Below are 20485 nucleotides of genomic sequence, written 5' to 3' on the forward strand. Positions count from 1 at the left end.
TTATTTAATACTCCAAACAGATTGTGGTGAGATACTCTGCATTCCCACCATACAATCAGAATGTATTGCATTGCAGGACTGGAAGAAAACATGCAAAGCCTTTGCCAAATTGAAGAATGAGCAAACCTCTCCCCAGTTGTGATGGAGAATTTTTTTCCTCACATACCTAATATCTTATTAGTTTGTCCTTACTTCATTTGAGCTTATTTTCCTGATGAAGTACACAGAGTCTTCCAAGTTGGAAGCATGGAAATTGCATCAAAGTGAAACCCAGCCACCAACACTTCCCAGGTTCCATGGCACACCAGCCAGGACTTTGGTACCTGCACTGGTAACAAATAAGTTTTTTGCCATTTTATAGCCCATCCTTGTTCTTTGATGCAGGAAGTGCTTTGTTTTGGAAGGAAAACACCAGGAAGATTTGCAGTATGATCACAGCACAGTAGTTCTGCTGGGCAGCCTTGGACAAAGCTTCACAAGTGTCAACAGTTGCCCTGCTGGACACAAAATATTTTCTGCCTTTCCAGGAGCTGCTGACTAGAGAAAGTAGCTTCCCTGATAGATTAAAAAAAATCATATTTAAATGTGAACAGATGACACCAAGTGAATGAATGATTTGGGTTTGGATTCTTCCATCAATAACAGGGGCAAGGATTTATCTCATGTTCTCTTTCAGACAGCTATTTAAGCGACAGTTCAGTTGGTGAATGTTAGATGGGATGTGTGGAAAACAGGTATGGAGTGCAAATGCCTTCTCTGTCTGATTTAAAGCTGTCTGGTAGGTGGCTGTAGGAAAAGTCTGACCTTTAGGGCAGGTGTGCATGCACCTCTGCAAAATGATGTAGATCACAGACTCTAAATTGCATCAATCTATGCATTAATGAGGGTGAAATCTACTCTCCTTGCACTACATTATTTACTCTTGTAAATAAAAATATTTTTCTAATTCAGCCTGTGTATGGAGGCTTTTTTCATTTGAAGTACAGAATCATTAGGGTTGCAAGGGACCTCAAGGATCATCCAGTTCCAACCCCCCTGCCATGGGCAGGGACAGCTCACACTAGATCAGGTTGCTCAGAGCCACATCCAGCCTGGCTGCAAAAACCTCCAGGGATGAGGCTTCCAGCACCTCCCTGGGCAACCTGTTCCAGTGTCTCACTACTCTCGTAGGGAAGAATTTCTTCCTAACATCCAATCTGAATCTCCCCATTTCTAGTTTTGCTCCACCCCCCCCAATCCTATCACTCCCTGACACCCTAAAATGTCCCTCCCCAGCTTTCCTGGAGCCCCCTTCAGATACTGGAAGGCCACAATGAGGTCTCCTTGGAGCCTTCTCTTCTCCAAACTGAGTAACCCCAACTCTCAGTCTTCACCTGACAGATGAAATAGTATCTTGCTGTTGCAAATCCTTAAGAACATTATGAACCATTAAGAACATTATGAACAAACATTAAGAACATTAACACCTGTTTCTTACCTTCAGGTGGGACAACAACCCTTGCTTTCTTTGGGGAATACCCCATGCTCACACAGCTGACCTGAAAGAGTTTGTTTTTCAGTCATGCCATAGGAGTTTTGAGTAAAAAAGGAGTGAATTAAAAAGGAAGAAACCCCTCCAACTTTCAAGAGAAATTTCTATAAATACAGATATACACAGAGATCATCAGGGCCTGCTTCACATGGAGAAAGCCACCAATTCCAAAGTGGAGAGCTGATGCTTTGAAGCAGCACTTCCCTTGCATAAGCGAGGGGGTAAAAAACCCCCACCCAGATCTTGGAGCTTCCCCCTCCACTTTGCTGACTTGCAGAGGTTGTGTGCTGTGCTTTTAAGATCATCCATTGCAAATGGATCACAATCATTTTTGTGATCCAGGGTTTTAGTTGCAAAAGCTTTGTACAGCTAAACCTGACTTCATCCCGTTCCTCAGTACAAATGTGTGGCTGTTTCAAGACCTCTCTTCACTCTGATCACCTAATGAAAGCAAACCAAGTGCCATTCTATTAAAACTGAACCACAGAAACATTCAAGTTGGAAAAGACCCTCAGGATCACCAAGTCCAACCACTGACCCTACTCTCTACAAGGTTCATCCCTAAACCCCCAAGCACCACATCCAAACCACTTTTAAACACATCCAGGCTTGGGGACTGCACCACCTCCCTGGGCAGCACATTCCAATCCCTGACCACTCTTGCTGGGAAAAATTCTTCCTACTGTCCAGTCTAGACCTACCCAGACACAGCTTGAGGCCATTCCCTCTTGTTCTATCACTAATCACCTGTGAGAAGAGCCCAGCAGCAACCTCTCTACAACATCCTTTCAGGTAGTTGTAGAGAGCAATGAGGTCTCCCCTCAGCCTCTTTTCCAAACTACCCATCCCCAGCTCCTTCAAGTCACTCTTCATCAAATTTATTCTCCAGGCCCTTCACCGCTTCCTTGCCCTCCTCTGTCCTGGCTCCAGCACCTCCACATCTCTCTTGTATTGAGGTGCCCAAAACTGGACACAGTACACAAAGTGTGGCCTCACCAGAGCTGAGTACAGAGCTGGGACAGGTTTAGATGGCAAACCCCAAAATACTGCAGAAAGGCAACTGCAGCCTTTGAAGGCAAGCAGACAATTGTCACAACAGCAGCATGATAGGTACCGAATGGCACAGTTAGGTGGTCACCAAACACTGGACATACAGACAGCAAATCTTGCTTGGAGCAAGCTACACTTGCAAGATATATTTTATCACCCGCCCTGCACAGCAAAACTGAAGCCCCTAGTGAAATATTAATCCCATGGGAGTTTGTCAGTGGTGGCACAATTGCAACCCCAGTGTTGAAATCACAGAGCTCTTAGAGCAGCAGAGGTTCAGTCTGTGTACATAGAGGCGAAGTGCTGGCTGGCAGGCAGGCTGACTGCAGTTCCCTCTCCACTGTAGCCCCATATTCTCAGCTTCAGTAATTAACTAATTGGAGGAAGCTTGCCAGAAAGCTGATTTCACATCTGCATTTCAGAAGACAACTGCTGAAGCTGCAATATATTTCTTGACCCCAGCACTTAATGGTTTGGGCTTTGGTTTTTTGTTATCTTCATCAGAAGTTCTACCAAAGCATACCTGATAAAGTCAGTTAAGATAAGCAACTCTTCAAAATAAACTGGCAATGATTAAGGCAGAAATGATAAAGGTTGCATTATTATCCTTCACTTCTTAGAAAGCTAATGGGAGCTATTATTTGATGATGTAGAGGATCAAACAGTCCCTGGGGAGAAGGAGAGGATGGTTGCTTAAGGAGAGCAGCTACAGAGGTCTGCTACATCCACAAGGAGAAAAAAGGGGGGGAGAAAAAAAAAAGAAAAAAGTTGTTTTATCAAGAATTGAAACAAGACCACTGAAGTCTTCAGTTTCTGCAGCCCATGCCTAGTGGTCAGGATGGGAGTGGGGAGATATTGAATCACAAGCTTAGAGCTAAAATGCTGCTTGTTTGGACACATTTCACAGAAGCGCAGCCAGCTGAACATCACAGGTGGTGGTGCTTGAGGCGCTACAAGAATTGTCTTTAGCAAGTGAATTGGAGACAAGAAAGAATTTCAGAGCACTTAATTTACAAACTAGGTGCCTAATTACCTCACATCAATGCAGCTAAGTATACAAATGTGTGTAAGAGCAAGTGACAAGGGAGAGAAGTTATTACCCAGAACATGTCAGAGTGCTGAGGAAAGGGAGAATCAGATCCCAGCTACAGACTGGGACAGAGAAGAAGGTGAAGATACATTTCATATATTAAAAAAAAAAAATTGATGCTGAGGATTTCTGAGTGGTTAATGACTTTGAGGCATTCAAACTGCTTATGCAAAATTTGCAGCTGTGCTTCGCATCACAGGGCAAGATAGAAAAGCAGGGCAGACCTGAACATGGACACCCTTATGGAGATGGATTCTTGAGCACTGCATGGTGCTGCTGCCAGTTCAGATAGTGATGAACACTGCATCCCAATACACAGGCAGAGCACATGCTTGAAGTTCTGTTTTAACAGATGTTGTAAAGTCACAGCTTGCAATAGAAACGATGTTCAGTCCTAAAGGGAACACATGGGAATTAGTCCCTGGCATAGGGACATAAAATGTGCCTCAGGTGGGACTTCTTTGATAGGACTGGGGGGAACAGAGCAAAACTAGAAGTGGGGAGATTCAGATTGGATGTTAGGAAGAAGTTCTTCCCCATGAGGGTGGTGAGACACTGAAACAGGTGGTGGAAGCCTCATCCCTGGAGGTTTTTCAGGTCAGGCTGGATGTGGCTCTGAGCAACTTGATCTTGTGTGAGGTGTCCCTGCCCATGGCAGGGGGTTGGAACTGGATGATCCTTGAGGTCCCTTCCAACCCTGACAACTCTATATTCCCTCTTGAGCTAGTGGTAAAGCATAAATGGTCTTTAAAAGCATGTGGGACAGATGGATTATCTGTGAAGAGATTTGTTTTATAGCAGATTCTTGTCTGTGTAAGTTGTCCCCATTGAGTAATAGACTATAACATTTAACACTGGCTGACTGTTGACCCTTCTCCTGGATGAAATGCAGCACAAAGGTACGAAAGAGGATGAAGAAGCTTTGGCTGGGGAATTCCACTCACACTCCCCTAAATGTATGAACTGCATTAAAAGACTGGGATGCAGAAAGAGAACAGAAGTAAAAGAGTGAGCTGGAATTTTTGAAGAACAAGCCCTGTTGTGAGGAAGCTAAAGAACAACAAGGGAAGTCTGGTCGTGGAGTAGTTTCCTGTGCTGTCTTCTAAGACCTAGGAGCAATTCCTGAATAATCCACAGAACACAGTAAAGGAAGAAAGAGCAGCTGCTGGGATATAGATGTGCTGGAAATGCATCACAACTGGAATGTTTATGAAAAGATTTAATTCCTATGCCAGAAGGCCAAGTTATTATTTTCAGTTAAAAGAAGAGAAGAGTAACAGTAAAATTGATGCCTGAATGCAAGGACTCTGTGTTAAAAGCAGCTACATACAGTTAAGTGAGCATCACACCCAAAGAAAAATTGTGACTAAAGAAGAAGGAAAATGGAAAGGAAGAGATCACTTTACATAGCTGCAGTATGTGCTTATGTCACAGTAAGCATTCTAAGTCCTCACAAAAAACCCCCCACAAACAACAATCCCTTCTGCTGGAGGTTAGATATCCTGAGGCACTGAGGTCCCAAACTGAGCTGCCCTAGTGCTGTGTGCCCATTGACTGCAGGGACTTGGCTTGTTTGGTAAGTGCTATCAGATCCCCAAGCACCTTTGTGCATCTCAATAACCCCTTGGAGGAAAACTGGCTGCAACAGGTTGGTTTATAACTGTGCTAACGTATTCCTTGACCTTGCTCACCTCCCCACCTCACGCTTTCCAAGTCCTGTTGCTCCCCTCATTTGTCCACATTGACCTCTCCTTAATCACTCATCAGCCTTCTAGATAGCTCCTAATACCCAGCAGTGCTATTTGCTCTTATCATTTCTGCCAGGTGGGCAGGGGAAATCACAAGTCCATTATCAGAGCCTAGCACTATTTTATGACAGTCCACCAAAGGAGAAACCCAGATAGCTGCAGAGCATTCCCTGTCTCTTCAGTGTGGCGTGATCTGAGTTGTGGACTTATACAGCAAGGGTCTTTAATTGTGCAAGTCAGGAGCCAATCTCCTTAGCTGGTTTTGTATTAGCAAAACAGTGAAATCAAGGCCCTGCTGTGAGCAGTTAAACTCTTCCTGGGAATCTGTTTGCTTCCTGTACTATTTTATTTTGGGGACCAGTCCTGGTCCCTAAAACCCCTAATGGGTGCCTGGCTGCTGTCTAGGAGAACACTACTCAAGTGTGCTCAGGTTAGGGCAGGAAGCACACCAGCAGACAGCTGAGATGAGCAGGAGCCAGAGCCCAGGCATCTCTTTCAGGCTTTGTTTGGATGTGCTGTGCAGAGGAGCTGGCACAGGCTGTGACACTCTGTGCCATCCCCAAGTAACTGCTGTAAGGTTAGACCCTCTGATTTCACCAGGCTGATTGTCAGTCTCTGCCTTCCAGCAGCCCAAACGTGTTCAGAGCTCTTCTGAAGCCTGCAGTCTAGAGAGCAGTGTCACAGGTGTTGGTAGACCACAGGACAGCCTTGCCAAAACACACCAGTATTGACTAGAATAATAAATCAGGGTCTCCATTCATGCTTTGCCTTATTCCAGGAAGGACAAAGTGTAGTTTTCCCCTTCTGCTCTGCAGAGCTGGTTAGTGGCAATAGCACTGTCCCTACCCCCTTTACCCCTCCCAACTCATCTGCTGTCCCACTCCAGCTGACAAGGTTTAGAGACTCACCTCTGCTCATCAGCACTTCATTGCCCTTCCAGGCCAGGGCCAGCTGCATGTGGACAGCTCTTCTGCTTTCATTTTCAAGTCAACAAGTGCTTGCCAGCCCTGGAAAAGAAGTTAACATTAAGACCTTTGCTACAGTAATATCTTGGTGTGCAATTACTTTAGAACAGCAGTGTCAGTAAGTGCCCTTCCTGGCACAGCATGCAAACTTCCTGAGGGTGCACTCAGTCACCTTTCTGGAGGCATTCAGAGGAAGTGCAAACATGAGGCTCAAGGACATGGTTTAGTAATGGACTTGGCAGTGTAAGGCTTGTGGCTAGACTTGGTCTTAAAGGTTCTTTTCAACCTAAAGGATTGTGTGATTCTCTGTCCCTCTCCCACTAAAGCTCTCAGCCCCTCCAAAGCTCTTGTGCTTATTCTGTGGTGATGGCTTAGCCACATTTTATGCTTCCCCCCACCCACACTCCCCAAAGTGAAGCTTTCTTCAGAAAGTTTAGCCTTCTGCTCTGTATTTAGTGCACCCAAAGCACAGAAACCCCATCCCTTCCTCCTAAAGCATGACAACAATAATGAGCAATAAGTAAATGCAGAGATCTGTTGGTCTACTTTTTTGTGTGTGTGTGTCTTTTCTCTCCCACAGACAGAATAAAAACTTTTGACTAATACTGATCCATCACATCCACCCCAGAACTAGCAGAGCAAGTTCAGATTGGACCCTCACAGAAAATGCCCCATGGTTAGGGAACAGAGGGGGGGGGGGGGAATAACACTTCTGTAATAAAAATCTACAAAATGGTCCTCAGTGAGTACACTGTTGATGTGCCCAAGAAAAAAATACCCTTCCCTTCCCAGAGGTTTCCTCTGATTCAAGGAAATGCTTACTCTGAACAGAAATCTCATTCCTTTCTGTTACAGTACAAGAGATTCAGAGCAACTAACTGGTGCAAAATGATTAAATTAATACCTCCTCATTAAACAACCACAGTTGTAGCCTGTGTGTGTCCAAGGCCATCCTTACCTAATCTTCCATGAGCTTTTATCCATAAGTTGCTCTTCAAACAGTTCAAAAGGTATGAACTTCCAGCTCCTACCCTTCAACAAGGAGCTGCCTACCCATTGCAAGGTTTTATTGCTGCAGTCACTTTTCAGCTGCTTTCAATCACTCCCTTTTGCTTTAAAGCATCACCAGCTGTGCTCCAGGTGCCCTCATTCAGCTATTTGAGCTACTTTAACTCTCTAGGGCAATTTTTCTGATCCTTTGGAAGCTGAAAAGCTGCTTGAAGCTTTTAGGAGAAAAAAACCCCATAATTCCCCAGTCCATCTTGAATGATGTTCATTTGTCACCCCAGAGAAACCAGGTAACACTTTGAATATTGGTTTGGGTGTTGATTTTGTTGTTGTTGTTTAATTTCTCCTTCATTTGCTTGTTTGCATGAGTGGAAAAACATGTGGTAGTTAAAAACAAACCCTCAAACCAGCAACAATTGTGGCTGCTTGTGCTATCCTACACAGCTCCAGCTATCCTGTCAATCATTTGCAGACCCTTTAAGAGTCAGCAAAATGGAGAGGGACTGGGTTTAAGCTTTAGGAGGGTAGATGTAGACTGCTTCAGGAGAATATGAATGCTGCATCCTACCCTATCTCCTGAGTCTTCACTTCCCTCCAAATGTCTCAGCACACAAGAGGGGTCCAGTTTTGCCCTTGTGGATGCTGTGGTGGAGTCTTCCTTCCAGCTCTTACCAGCTCAGGTTTTTGACCCAGAACAGCCTCTGCAGTGTTGTCTGTAGCACCTCTGTAGGAAGATTTTTTTCATTGACTGAACCTCTCATTAATTACTGTTATTAAAAATTTACCCAGTGATCTGTCCTGAAAGAGATTATTAAGAGTGACAATGGCTGAGTAAATGTAGCTTCCAATGTTCCTCCTAGGTCTTCCCCTGTGAGGCACTACTGCACAGCACCCTGCCACGATGTGAGAAAGCCTCCAAGCTTTACCCTGAACTGCAGTGTGCTGCAACTCAGCCCTGTCACCTCTTACACAGGGCTGAGGCATCTTAACAGCTTTAAAAGTTGCCTCTCAGGGCTTATTCTTCTCTGACTCACATCCGAGAGGGACAGCTAAGTAGGGATTGTGGAATGAGACAGTGGTACCAACAGGAAGAGTGTTGGTGTTGCTCTTGGGTAACATCCATACCCATCACAGGACAAAGACTTGCAACGGCAGACCACTTAGCAAGCAGAATCTCCAAGTTCACCTCTCGTTCTCTGAGGGAGCCAGTGAGGATCTTCAGTGGCTCACACAAGTCACTGTTCTGACTGGTTTGCAGCTCCTGGTTTCAGCTGATGTTTTCCTGGCTGTGCACAGCTCAGCTTCAGAGTCCCTGGCACGTGGTTGTTTTTTTCACATGGGTTGTAAAGGTCCCAAGAGGCAGTGCTTGCATTCAGCACATCAGCACCACTCCATGTGTGTGTATGCCCCAAAAGAGATGGCCTGGCTGCCACCCTGCAGAGGAAGAGAGGTCTGCTCCGTCCATCCCCAAGCGATGCCCGAGGTGAAGCTCTGTGATGGGATGTCCCTCAACACTGGGTTGCTTTCCCTGCTCGGCAGCCTCACCAGATGCTTTGTTGAGGTGGTGAATGCATGGTCAGTGGTCTCTTCCCTGACTAGGAGGTGTGAACAGGAGATGCTCCATCCTGGTTGTGACCATGAGGTATCTCTGCCAGCTCCGTGAGCCTGGGCTTAGGATGACTCACTGGGCTCACCACACATTTTGTTTTACTCCTAAGGAAGTAAAATTGATTCCTGAATTTCAAGCTGGTGTTGAAATTGTTGATGATGAATCCAAAGTGTTTTCTGCCTCCAGTCATTTAACCACCAGGTCCAACCTGTCACCCAGCCCTAGTATTAATTTCACCACATCTGACCCCCAGAAATCTTGCCCTGTTTTGGAGCTCTGTTCTTCCAGCCCCACTCCTGCTCTGTCTTTGGTTCCTCAAGCCCCAGCATCCCAGCTTGCAATGTGGGGGGAGGAAGGAACAAACAAAATATAATTTCCTGCATCTTTTTTCCCCCACGATGGATGAACCTCAGCTTGGGGGTTCCTTGGTGCAGCAGCATGGGCATGTCTGGGGAGAGGAGAGAAGAGCTGTCCTAAACACATAGGTCTGAAAGCAGAGATGGGATCCCACATGATCCATAATGGGCTGCTTGGGATTTTTGCTGCTCCTTTTCTCCTTCCCCTTTCTGTGAGAGAGGAGCTTGCTCTGAGGGCAGCAAGGACATGTCCAGCCTGGCCAAAGGTGGCAACCAGGCTAAGCAGATTTCCTCAGGACACACTAACAAAGGGGCTTCCTAGTTTCTTTTATCTTCCAGCATCCAAGGCCATGATCTGAGCCATTGTGTTGCCATTTTCATCAGAAATGCTCCTGTGTCATACCTGTCCTCCAACATGGACCAGAGGATGCTCTGCATGTAGCAGGTAGGAGTAGCCTTGAGCTTCCCATTCTGCTGGAAAGAGTTTAAGATGGTGTTCTAGCACAGCCTTCAAGGAAGACAGAGAAATTACACTGCTAAGTACCTTTTAAAAGATCTTTTCAGGCAATATAACCACTGGAAGCAACAAGCAAGAGTCAATACCATGTGTTTGTGCTGTACAGGCAACACCTGAGCTGGCCTTCTGCTGGCAACCATTTGAGATCCAGTGCCTGAGGCCATTGCATTAGTCAGTTAAAGGCTCAATGCTATCCTAGTTCACACGTGCACCAGTTTTTCCTGATGGCAGTTGTGGTTGCCTGTTGCCTAACCTAGAGCAGCATTTGGTCTGTAAATTGTTTATGTCTCCTGTAATTTCTGCTTTTTGTGTTGTGTAAAAAAAAAAAACAAAAACAAACCAAAACAAAACCCCTCATCCATCAGCTGTGGTGTGGGTTGCAAAATATCTCCTCCTGTAATTACCCTGCTTGTTTATGCCATGGCAATGTCCTCTTAGACGTTGAGCCATGTAAAAAGATTGATACACCCCAAAAGTGTAAATGGTAATTAGGGAATTTCATCAGGTGCTGAGTAAGGAGGAATGTTTGTGATGCTTTAATGCTACCCTTGGGTCTGTTTCTCCATCTTGCTGAAATACTCAGATCTCAGTTGTCAGGGGAAACCTGCCCAGGGCCAGCTCAGTGAAAATCAGTGTAATTACTGTCCACTGAGCAGAATAAACACCCAGCTGACTCCTGGGAATCACATGTTTCCTTTGGAGTGGAATTCTAATAAAGGGAGTGAGATCTACAGAGCATTCACTGTAAAAATGTCATAATTGAGCCTACACAGCAGTGTCATGCCTTGGCATGTGGCAACACCAGGATTCTGCAGGATAGCTGGAGAAGAAAAGCAGCCAAATGCTGCTGAAGCACTAGCATGGAAGCACATCCTATGGAATCAGAAGGAGCTGTGGACAGCATGGTTGTCACAGAGAGAAGGAGGAGGGCTGAGATCAGCCACAGAAGCAACCAGAAAATCAAAGAATCACAGAAACATTCAGGTTGGGAAAGAGCCTCAAGGATCACCAAGTCCAACCACTGACCCTACCCCACAAGGGTCACCCCTAAACCAGAGCCCCAAGCACCACATCCAAACCACCTTTAGACACATCCAGGCTTGGGGACTGCACCACCTCCCTGGGCAGCACATTCCAATCCCTGACCACTCTTGCTGTGGAAAAGTTTTTCCTACTGTCCAGTCTAAACCTACCCAGTGGTAGCTTGAGGCCATTCCCTCTTGTTCTAGCATTAATCACCTGTGAGAAGAGCCCAGCACCAGCCTCTCTACAACATCCTTTCAGGTAGTTGTAGAGAGTAATGAGGTCTCCCCTCAGCCTCCTCTTTTCCAAACTAAGCAGCCCCAGCTCCCTCAGTCACTCCTCATCAGATTTATTCTTCAAAATCATCTGAAGTGCTGTTTGGAAAGTTTTGAAGACAACACTTCAAGCCGTACTTGCTACTCTGCCCAGAGGCTTCTCTTCTGAGCTGAACACCCTCAGCTCCCTCAGCCTGTGCTTGTAGCAGAGGTGCTCCAACCCCCTGATCATTTTTGTGGCCCTCCTGTACATTGCTTCAACTAAGGCTAGAGCTCATCTGCACCATTATTTTTCTGCAGACTTCCATAGTACTCCCCTTCCAACCCCTAGCATTCTATGATTCTGTAAACAGATATTATGAAAAGACCTGATTTTTTTTTAAATTTATCTTTATTTTTACATCCAATGCATGAGGACAGACAAGATGAATATTCATGAGCAAGTAGAAAGCCACATCCTGTCCTCGAAACAGCTAAAAAGACAGAGTGGATAAGAGTATTTAAAAAAAAAAAAAGGCATTTTAGAAAACTTCTATTGCCCAAATTCCTCATTGCAGATCTTTTCCAAAAAGCAAGAGTTCAACATCCGTGTGCTTGAAGCCACATTTCTCAAAGTCTTGCAGGTGGTTTTCATCTTGGCTTTAAGAAATCTGCCTCTGCATTGCCAGGATCCTCATGCAACCTATTGCCAGAGCCCACAGCCTCCATAAGACAGAGACACAGTTACAAACAATTGGAAAAGTTATATTACAAAATATACAGTAGGGTCCTTTTTACATTTCTTTTTTTTCTTTTTTTTTTTTTTTTATAGATAAACATTGCATAGTTTTCAACTATGTCATATACACCACGATCACGAGCCTTCTGCTGCATAACTTATGAAAACAAAACAAAAACACATCTGTACACTCAAATAGTTATAAATAAAGTGTAAATATCTCTTTGGGAAGAGTAGGGGAGGGGGGAAAAAAGAAAGTATTCCAGGGCATGTTGTGCTGTCAGGTGTTTAAACAGAGCTCTGTTGAAATCTGCCCAAACCAGGCACAATACAGCCTGGAGCAAGGAGAGAAGAGGGTAAGGACTGAACAGATCACAGGGGAAATGTGACAAGGAGGAACCATAGAGTACTGATATGTCTGACTATTCATTTTCACCCTGATTCTTTTGTAAGAACTGCTTTCCCACAGCTACTCTCACTGTGCTTGAATGGCTTTCCTTCAGGTTGCAAATAAGGTGCAGAAATGAGTTACAATTAGATTAAGATGTTTCCTGTTTTGATGGGTGGTCAGCAGAAAGAAACTTGAGATAACTTAGAAAAGAATTCCAGATTTATCCCAAAGAAGCAGAGCATGGGATTTAAAGGAACAGATTCTAAAAGCATCCAGAATTGTGAGAACAAAATGAAGAATTGTTGAAAATATCCAAATTCCACTTTAAAAATGAGATGCTGATAAAATTCTGTTTCATCTATCAAAAGACAAGGAAAATAACTTTTAAAATAATAGTTTAGCATAACTCTGTTCTCTGTCTCTAAACCCCAGGAGAGCAGAATTATACCCAAACTAGAATCTTTTGGAAATTCACTCTGATTCTAAGCATTTTGTCACCTGCTCACCATTACAGAAATGGATGGAATGTCACTGTGAGTGCAATTTGCAAACACATTTTGCATCAACAGGTTTTGCCAGTTTAAAAGGCAGTTTAAAAAAAGTCTCTGAAAAGAATTCTCAGTTGTAAAAATGGACAAATTTACCTGATAGCCAAATCCAACCTGCTGCATGCCAGAGCCCTGTAGGAAAAAAGCAACTCTCCAGCAGGGAATGTGTTCTAGAAACACCAAGTGGCTCTGTTAAACTAAGGGTCTTCTCAGAATTTCCATTGCTAATTTAACCTACAACTCAGCCTCATGAAGTGGCCTTTAAGGACACTTGGCCAACGTGCAGCCAACCTGATTCTTGTTAACATTAGTGGTTGGATTTCAGAAGTGATCCCATACTCACTGCTATCCAAGCGCTTGGAGGCCAGCAGGAGTGCTCAGGGCATCTTTGAAATGCTCTTTTCCTGACACTGGAGTTGTGCTTTGAGTCAGTCCATGAAGCAGAGCAGGCTCACAAGCATTTACTGACACCTCAGTAATGGTAAGGTGTGAGCACAAGCAGCTCCCCATCAAATGCTACACACCTCCAGACTGACTACATGGGACTGACTATGCTGCTATGGATTTTGTGGGGGATTTGGATTGCTACATACAATTGCCAGTAAAATTCACATTATTTTCAAGGAGGGAGGGTTTAGAGCACAAGGGGTTGGTGCAGAGTGGACACTCCTTTCTCTCCTGTAAATGTTACCTCATGTCCCAAGGGAGCTAGAATCTGCTCTCCAGGTTCTCTTTTTATGTATCTCTAAAGGCAGTCTCTACCAGCACTCTGAGAAGTGATTTTTGTGGCTCAGCCAAACAGGTCAGCTGCAGACAGACCTCCTAGTGTCAGCCCTGCCTTGGTTGGCTGTCTCTTCCCCTGCACTGGTCACTTGTCCTCCCTCCTGCACCATTCCACTGACTGTGGAGTTACCTGGTGAACAGGACTGGAGAGGACCATCTAGAGAGAGGAATGACCACACAACCACATCCTGAGTCCATCAAGATCTTTGGTAACCTACCCAGTGTTTCCAAAGCCAGTGCTTAACCTTCAGCAAGCAAAGGGATCAGCAATTACTTTTATGGCCTGTAGCTTGAGATAATAAAAGATTGTAATGCCTGTCCCCCATGTTACAGGAGAGAGAGAGGGCTCAAAATGGGCTCAGGCACATCCTTATGCCAGAGCAGGACTCCCAGAGCTCCTGAGGGATGTTCCTTCATTTTCCTTCATACACTTAGAATGGATTTTGTACATACTGGGAAAACATCAGATTTAACTACAGTTTTCCACTGTGACCACTGAAAACAGGCCAGGAAAACTTTAGGATCCTCTTCCTTCTTTCCTCCCTCCCCCCCCACCTTTTTCCTCTTTTCTTCTTTCTCCCCCCTCCCCTCCCCTCCCCTTCCCTTTCCTTCTTTCTTTCTTTTCTAAAAAAAATTATTTCCAGAGCTTTTTAGGTATTTAAAAATTAACCCCTGCTGAATAAGCCATTGGGTCAGAAAGGCTGTTCTGCAAGTCTGCTTGTTCATTTTGTGATTAAGTTTGAACTGCTCACCACTCTGTTCATCCCTCTCTCCGTGGGACTATGTCAGGATTTCTTTGGGTTGCTACTTAACAGCATTGGATGAAAGTACCACACAGTGGATCCTCTGTCAGCAAGTCTATCATCAGCTTTCCAACAGATCAGAGATTCTTTCCTAGGGACTCTGCCAAGCTTGTTTGACTCCATTCCTTGATGAGTGATGTATCACCAGCTGCAGGAACCTAACGAAATACTCAGTCTGTCCTCAGTGCATTGTCCAAGGGGGTTTTCAGGAGCCTGACTGTCCTGTGCTGGATCGCTGCTCCCCTGGGTGGATCCACCACTATAAGGCTGTGTTGTTTGTGCCTGCTTTCTCAACACCAGTTCCAGCTGGTGGTCTTCTTCCCCCTCTTTCTTCGTCCCCCATCGCCATGGTGTTTTCATAAACCTCCATAGTTTTAGTGTCTTTGGCACCCTCCTGTTCTGCATTGACCTTGCAGCACTTGCAGAAGCCGCAGCAGTGTTTCCCACAAAAGGAGAGGGAAGCCATGATTATATTGTCCCAGGGCTCTAGGGAGTGCAACCAGACGGGGAGGAAATCCCAGTTTTGCAGCTTCTCAGGCAGAGAATGCGGTCGCCTTTTCTGCAGAATATTAATTACAACCACAGCAATAAAAAGAGCAAACAGGGGGAGGCAAACACCCAGAAGAACTGGCCAGCCTGCCAGGGACAGACCAAACACAAACAGAGGCAAAAGAAAGAAGCAGATCAGGAGATAAAATATAGCAAACCATCTGTACTGGGCTGTTGTGTTTCCCAAGGTCTTGCTCATGCGGATTGGCAGCCGGGTAATAGGGATGGGGTAAAACAGAATAATCCCAGAGATGTTGAAGAAAAAGTGGCACAAAGCAATCTGAAAGCAGAAACAGTGGACAAGTTAGTTAGCTAAAATGCCTTTAAATGCTCCTCCATGCATGATGCACAACTTCCAGTGGCACTGAAGGGAGTTTCCCTTCGCTTGCTCCCTACAGTTTTTCCTTGCCTTTTGTGCTGTTGCTCTGCAGGATCTTTCCTAGCACAAAGCAAAGACTCACACTTTGTAAAGATCACTGCCTGCAGACAGGGGACAGCATCTGGGTACAAGACAAGCCTAGAGGGGGTGACATATCTCCCCACAGATGGAGAAGCCTTAAAAGGCAGCTTTCAACTGCAAGAAATGGAGTCCATCAGAAATAAAGCTGCCAAACCCAACGGCTCTCAGGAAACAGTCCTGTTGTTATAGAGAGGCATGAGGACATGAGAACCACCTGAGTACTGTTAGCTGTTGGGTTCTGCATTCCTAAATATTCAGTGAGAAATGGAAAGTGTCAATCAGATGTTGCTGTTGAGAAATCCAGATACAAACCTGGATTTAAAAAAAGAAAAAGTTGAAAGGTTAGAAGGCACCAAGGAGACTCTTGGAACCTGACTTTGCCTGGGTCTTGTAGAATCTTTTGGTTCACATACTTCAGCATCTTTTTTTTTTTTTTTTTTTTGAAATAGGCATAAAGAGACACCTACTTGTGTTGGACAGACTAAGCCTATAACAATGAGCAAAACAGTACTGTCCCTGCTCAGCTTATCTTATTTTCATTCTATAACTCTTATGAGACTAAAGTAAATATGAAAGTACAGGGGTTTATTTTTACAGCCCATTATAAAACCAGCAAGCTATCATGAAATCTGAGCTTGATCCAGATAGCATCTTCTCATGATTACATCTGTTCTATCATGCCTGAGGACAATAAAATGACTTCTGTAATTTTCTTGATTTATTGTGGCTAGTAGAGAAACATTCATCGTACTCACAAAGGAAACTTCATTATCTTTTCACTCTTTGATGTAGAGGGTTCATTCAAATGTTATTTGCTGCCTGGAATGTTCTTTACTGGGTGTTACATGGGAGACCAAAGCCTGGCTTGCCTCCTTTGCAGTCAGTTTGAGGTAACAAGGAATTTAATAAAACCCACTTAATTAGATGCATAATTGGAAAGCAGATGCCATTATGCAGGCTGGAACCGCAGGTAGGTTGACATCCTGCCATCCTAAGGGTTGTACAACCTGCACTTAGGTTGCAAGAGTCCCTGTACACTGCATGAACAGAGTTAAGGTCCTGAGAAAGGAGCTACAGAAATTAGTAACCCTCACAGGGCTGAGGGTTGTCAGAGATGTGGGCATGGGTTTACAAACTTGAGCCCACAGTCAGAGGTCAAAGGGTCCACCCCACCTCAGTTCTGTATTAATTCAATCAGATCAATCACAACTTACCAAGGCAAGATTTTACTATCTATTGACATTCTGGGGTTGCTAACAGAAACGTTTTGCTCCAGCACTTGCAATGAACGAGCTGCCATTAACAGCACACACAGAACCAGGCTCAACCACCCATGGCACAGCACCAGAGCCAAGTTTGTCAGGTTTTTATTCAGAAAAGTGGGAACTTCTACAAGAAGTGAAGGAACCACTGGTTTATACTGACCTGTAATGAGTATTTTAATGTGCTCCCTGGACTTGCTAAAGCTGCAAGTATAGCTGTTGTGGTTGTGCCAATGTTGGCTCCTAAGGTGAGGGGGTAAGAGCGCTCGATGCTTATAACGCCAATGCCTAGGGGAAAAGGAGCAGGACTGAGTGGTTTCAGAACAATGCAGAAGATAAAACATGAGGCTGAATAACACAGTGTTGACAACTTACCAACGAGGGGAGTAATAGCAGATGTGAAAACAGAACTGCTCTGAACAACGAAGGTCATACCAGCCCCTGCAAGCATAGCCAGGTATCCAGCTAGCCAGGTAAAGGGAAATGGGAAATCTGAGAGAACAGAGAGAGAAGATTCCCTTTAGCACAACAGAATGCTCTATGTGACAGTACCACAGCAATGAAAAGACTGTCAAGCATTTCAAATGTAGATGTATTGTTTCCGTATAGTCTCTTAAATGACAGTTTTGGGTCAGAGTTGGTTCTACCACACTAATTTACCCTGTTAGCTGTATTCCCTCTCCAGCCTTCCACCAATGGACACACTTTGAGATGGATAATAGACTGGGCAAACATTTGTCCTGACCCAGGGTAGCTTTTATGTTGTAATACAACTAGGTACCAGAGGTCAACAGAAAGCCCTCTAGGTGTCTTGAGTTTCAGCCTGGTTCCTGGTTTCAGCCACCAGGCACCTGCTGCACAGATCAGGTCTGCAGAAAGCTCTGAAGGTCATCCTGAGAAAATCAGGCAATTTGTTCTAACTAGTTTCAAGCAGATCACCTCCTAAAAATTCACTGGTTAAGCCTTGCAAAGAAAAGGTCATCACACTGAGCAGAGAAACTAGGCACAATGGTCCCCTGTCAGCTGCAGATTGATGAGTGAGCCAGGGAGCCAGGAGCTTACTCAGACACAGAGGAACATGGAGTAGATCACAGACTAGCACTGACTGGCAGCTAATTACTTTCTACTCCTTGCTTTTGATTTGAGCTGTGTTCTTTGCCCAGGAGAAGACAGATGGAGGCCACTTTGTTGTCTTCTCTGTTCCTGTGAACCCTCTCTCTTCAACCACAACCAGAGCCATCCCAGGATTGCTTTTCTTTACTACAGGTTCTAAACTCTCCATTCAAAGGAGGATTAAGAAAAAGCAGTAAAGTGGAAAAAAAAAGTCCCCACGATTGGACTCAAGTGGATTCAGGCTGAAAAAGCACCTGGAGAACACAGAGGAAGATCACTGAAGTATCACTGTCCACTGCCTTGTCCTGCTGAAAAGAGGGTTAGGGTGGAACAGGGCAAGCACAGGGAGGTAGATCATTAATCACTAGAAACTTCTTTTCTTTTCCAGCTTAAATCAGTGGAAACATGCAGGCTGTGTGCCAGAGCAGGCCATCACCATCACAGTGCTCCAGTGCTATCTTTTCAGGATGGGAACATTACATTTCTAACAGCTAATGATTATACATCACGAAACAGAGCCTGGACTTTGGTCCCTGTTTCTGTTAATCTGCTGCAGTTCTCAAACAAGCTGTTCACTAATAGATTTTCAAAAGAAAGAAAATAACAAGCCTGGGAGGAAAAAAAAAAGATGGGGGGTGTGTGTCTGATTTTGCTTTAACATTGTTCTTTAAACATATCTGCCAGAACAGGAGATACCAACAAATGTACTCTGTTGTCCCTGTCCTTCCTGCAAACAACCTTCAGGAAAAAACAGATAATTACCAGTGTTGATTGTCTTCTTGATAATGCTGGCCACTTGTCCTTTAAGCACAGAGTTTAACAGCTTAACGATCATCACCAAACAGGAGCAGAGAACAAGCAGGGACAAAGCAAGAAGGATGAGGCCGATGGCAAGATCGGGCAGGTCTGCGTCTACAAAGAGATGCTTGCCTGCAAAAGAAAAGGAAAAGCAATTGGCCTAGCCACATTTTTTCCTTCTGATCTCAAGCCCAGCTCTGGTTTTGAAACATGCCCCTAGGAACCAAAGGACACATAGCTTAAGGGGGTGACACACAGAGAGTGAAAATGCCACCCCCCATGCTCCACAAAAGCTGTGTCTGAGAGGTCCTCTTGTATGGACATTCTTATAAAACACACAGTGGGGCATGCAGGACCTGGGTGACTATATGCAAAGGATACAAATACAACAGGTTTTGGTGTGCTCTGACCCGGGGGGGTGTATGTGTGTGTGTGTGTGTGTGGTCAGCTCTTCCCAGGTGGCTGTGAGGCTGAAAAGGGTTGTTGAAAGTCCTGAAGGACGTGCACAGGGATGGAGACATCCCTTACAAAGTAACTGTAGCTCCAAGATACCTGAACAGTGAACCTGGACATGATACTGAAGACGTCAGCTGCTGATATCAGGGAGCATGGAAAGAGATCTACCTGCAGCCAGATACCAGGCTGGTGCTGGTAACTCCAGCTGCACAGCCATAATAGAGCAAGGGCTGCTCCAACTGCCCCTGCAGCAGCAGCTTGTGTCCACATGCAGGCAAATGCCTCAGGACACCTCTGCAGTGGTCTGTTAGCACCATTAGAAAGCTCTATGCATTTGTAAAGATATTGCCAAAGGAGAAAGAGTTCTACTGCTTACATTTATTGATAAGGATTGTTTCGGTCTCATTCTTCATGATCCACGTCTGGTTTCCTTCAGTCCAGCAAAGGTCAGAAGATGTGCAGTTTTCTGAGGGTGGAATTGTGACATTCTGCAGTGTCTAAAGATTGCCAGACAAAGCAGATTAGTTCTACACTTACAACCCTTCATGAAGAGCTCATGCAAAGTTCTAGGATTTTAGTACAACTGAGAATTCATCAACAAGAGGCAGGTTTGTAAGCTGGCACCACATTAATGACAGGGCAAAATGTTGTGCATTCTTAAAATAACTGGTTGTGCTGTTGGCCAAGTCAGTCAGCACAACATTTGAAGATTAAAACATCCCTCAAATATCCTTTCCACTTTGTAATAACTACAGGGTCAAGTCACTTGTAGCCAAGAACCTTAACCACTGATGTAGTTCAAGGAATGAGGTCCACAGCTGGCTGCAGCAGGAGGACAGTGACATTCCTTTACCAGCCAGTGTCACCTCTTCCTTGGGCTAAAGAAACAATTCTGTGCCATCACTTTAACTGCAGCTAATGGTCTGGTGAGCACTGCACAGGGCTGTGGTCCAGGACACTACAATATGCAGCTGGATGAGCACAAGCTGCTCAGGCTGTCTTTCTGTGCCTCAGTTTCCCTCTTTGTAGAACTAGAAGAGCTGCTACTACTTTAAAGCCTAACTCCCATCAAAGAGCTCATTGCCAGTGCTTAGGTAGTGTTGGTATTACTGAGCTGAACCTGTATTTCTATTTATGCTGCAATAAAATCTTCTTCACCAGACATTCTAGCCCAGCTGTGTGCATTCTGGCACCAGGTCCATAAGTCCTTGCACAGATTAGGAGTTTGCTGACTGAACTGTACTTCCCTGAAAAGCAGCTGACAGCCAAATGGACTCTGAACCACACTGCTGAGCAGGAGGGGTCTTTAAGATGTGTGTGAGTGATTCTTTTGTGTTGGTTTTTTTTTTTTTTTTTCCAGAAACAGGGAAAGAAGGAGCCTATTTTCTTGTTGGGCACTGCATGCAGGCACCTGCATTCACGTTCCTTCCCC

The 20485-nt window shown here is 44.8% G+C and overlaps 1 protein-coding gene across 1 annotated transcript in view; it reads right to left on the reverse strand.

Moving 5' to 3' along the window:
* Positions 1-14674: 14674 nt before the first annotated feature.
* SLC34A2 (solute carrier family 34 member 2) overlaps positions 14675-20485 on the reverse strand; it is a 34911-nt gene continuing 29100 nt past the window's right edge. Inside the window, exons 9-13 of the mRNA XM_054391577.1 lie at positions 19430-19550; positions 18562-18729; positions 17062-17178; positions 16850-16974; positions 14675-15244 (exon numbers count right to left, since the gene is read on the reverse strand). Of these exons, the coding sequence (XP_054247552.1) occupies positions 14675-15244; positions 16850-16974; positions 17062-17178; positions 18562-18729; positions 19430-19550 (1101 nt within the window). The remainder of the gene's footprint in view (positions 15245-16849; positions 16975-17061; positions 17179-18561; positions 18730-19429; positions 19551-20485) is intronic.

This window comes from Indicator indicator, chromosome 23, assembly GCF_027791375.1.
Source record: "Indicator indicator isolate 239-I01 chromosome 23, UM_Iind_1.1, whole genome shotgun sequence".
NCBI classification, from domain to species: Eukaryota; Metazoa; Chordata; class Aves; order Piciformes; family Indicatoridae; genus Indicator; species Indicator indicator.